Below are 1,653 nucleotides of genomic sequence, written 5' to 3'. Positions count from 1 at the left end.
GATGGAGATTGTTCACCACCAGGCAGGCTTTAATAGGAGTGATAAGGTTTGCTTTTGTTCTCGGGCTCTTACTTAATCAGCCTGTCTCATTGCGATTTTTCTATCGGCGCACTTCATCACACAACTTTCATGTGCGAGTCCCAGCTGCAGCAAATCTTGTTAAAATGGCCTTGTTCAAACACGGGCGCCGGGTTTGTTCCCTAGAGCTGTGATATGGATGGATGGAGTGCAAGGCTGGAGGAATCAAAGGACTCCTAGTCCTGTGTATTTTATAATTCATTGCATAGCTAAGTTGCAGAATATTTTCTTTTTTTTTTCCTCTAACAAGCTTGAAGCCTTCTTCCATATCTAAAGGAATATTATCCAAGGAGGCGTTTGGGCAGGGGGGTTTAGAGACCCGCCGATTGCTGCGTACCGTTTGTCAATGATTGAACAGCTTCCCTGCGCCTTATTAGTATTGCACTCTTGCATTTATTTTTTGTACCAGAGCGCTCTGCAAATAAAATTTTAAAAAGCTGCTGCTCTTGCCGCTGCCTCGGTGCGCTGCAAGTGGCGGAAAATAAAGATGATCAAGTCCTGGGGGGGTTTCGACGGTAAGGTTAGCAAACACTGAAACAAAGCGTGGCGGAGAGCCTTTCCCTAATTGAATCCCTGGTTAATTTGGTCCTCCATTTAATTTGCCCCCTGCTCCAGACGTCAGATGATTCTCACTGAAAATAGCCCAAAACGTGCTATTTTTTTTTTATTTGTTGTTTTGATCCCTGTCTGCGAGTGCTCCCGGATAATTCAGTCCCCGAAGGCAGGAGCTTGCTGCGGGAAGCTGGAGCCGGGGAATGCGAGCGGAGCCCCCGGTAATTAGATGACGACTCCAAAGGGTTATTTAGATCTTGCAGTTGGCATTAGTTGCACAGCACAAGCTGGGACCTGCCCCGCCGTCGCCCGCATCAGCTGCTCACGTTGGGCCCCAGGAGATGTTTGCCTCCAAACTTGCCCAATTTTTTTTTTTTTCCCCGCTCGCCCGGTTGGTTTTCACACTTTTAATCGAGCTGTGATTTAAATGCACCGAAAGCAGTGGCGGTCACCCAGGTGTCTGCATAATCTGGCGACTTGAGCTGCCTAAGTGCACCGCTGTCCCTAATTAAACCTGCCCGTCGCTGGTAATGAAGATCAGCGCAAGGAGGAGAGACCTAATGGACTTTCCGTCCAAGGTGGTTTGCAAGGTTGGGTTGTTTTTTTTTCCCCATCCTGTTAACAGAGCAAACTTGATCTGGGAATTGGGGAAGGGTGAGAAAGATGGAGCCCTGATTCCACTTTGTAACAGCAAATTTTATTTTTGTTTTGTTTTGAAGCAATACCAGTTCCAACCCATCAGGCCTGACGCCACGGTGAGGGTAATGGTCTTGGAAAGGAGGAGCCGCTGGCGCCTGCCCAGGGGGAACAGTGGTGGCAATTCGGTGCTCGAAATGCTGTGACCAAACCAGCCCTGCGTGCTGTGACCCAGGAGCCGGATCTGCAAAAAATCGTGTTACCGAGGCGCTTTGTTCTTGAATTTCACAGATTCTTCCCCAGAAGCGCAGCCCAAGTACATCAAAGGCGGCAAACGCTATGGCCGGCGGGCCCCGCCCGAGTTCCCGGAGGCGGTGGAGGGCGTTG

The 1,653-nt window shown here is 49.5% G+C and overlaps 1 protein-coding gene across 2 annotated transcripts in view; it reads left to right on the top strand.

Moving 5' to 3' along the window:
- NIN (ninein (GSK3B interacting protein)) overlaps positions 1–1,653 on the top strand; it is a 55,115-nt gene that overhangs the window by 11,699 nt on the left and 41,763 nt on the right. For both annotated transcript variants that reach the window (XM_009706181.1, XM_009706182.1), the window contains exon 3: positions 1,558–1,653. This exon is cut by the window's right edge and continues 77 nt beyond it. In XM_009706181.1, coding sequence (XP_009704483.1) covers positions 1,558–1,653 — 96 coding nt within the window. The remainder of the gene's footprint in view (positions 1–1,557) is intronic.

This window comes from Cariama cristata, unplaced genomic scaffold, assembly GCF_000690535.1.
Source record: "Cariama cristata isolate BGI_N322 unplaced genomic scaffold, ASM69053v1 scaffold22708, whole genome shotgun sequence".
Taxonomy (NCBI): Eukaryota; Metazoa; Chordata; class Aves; order Cariamiformes; family Cariamidae; genus Cariama; species Cariama cristata.
This window is presented reverse-complemented; position numbering and strand designations above follow the sequence as displayed.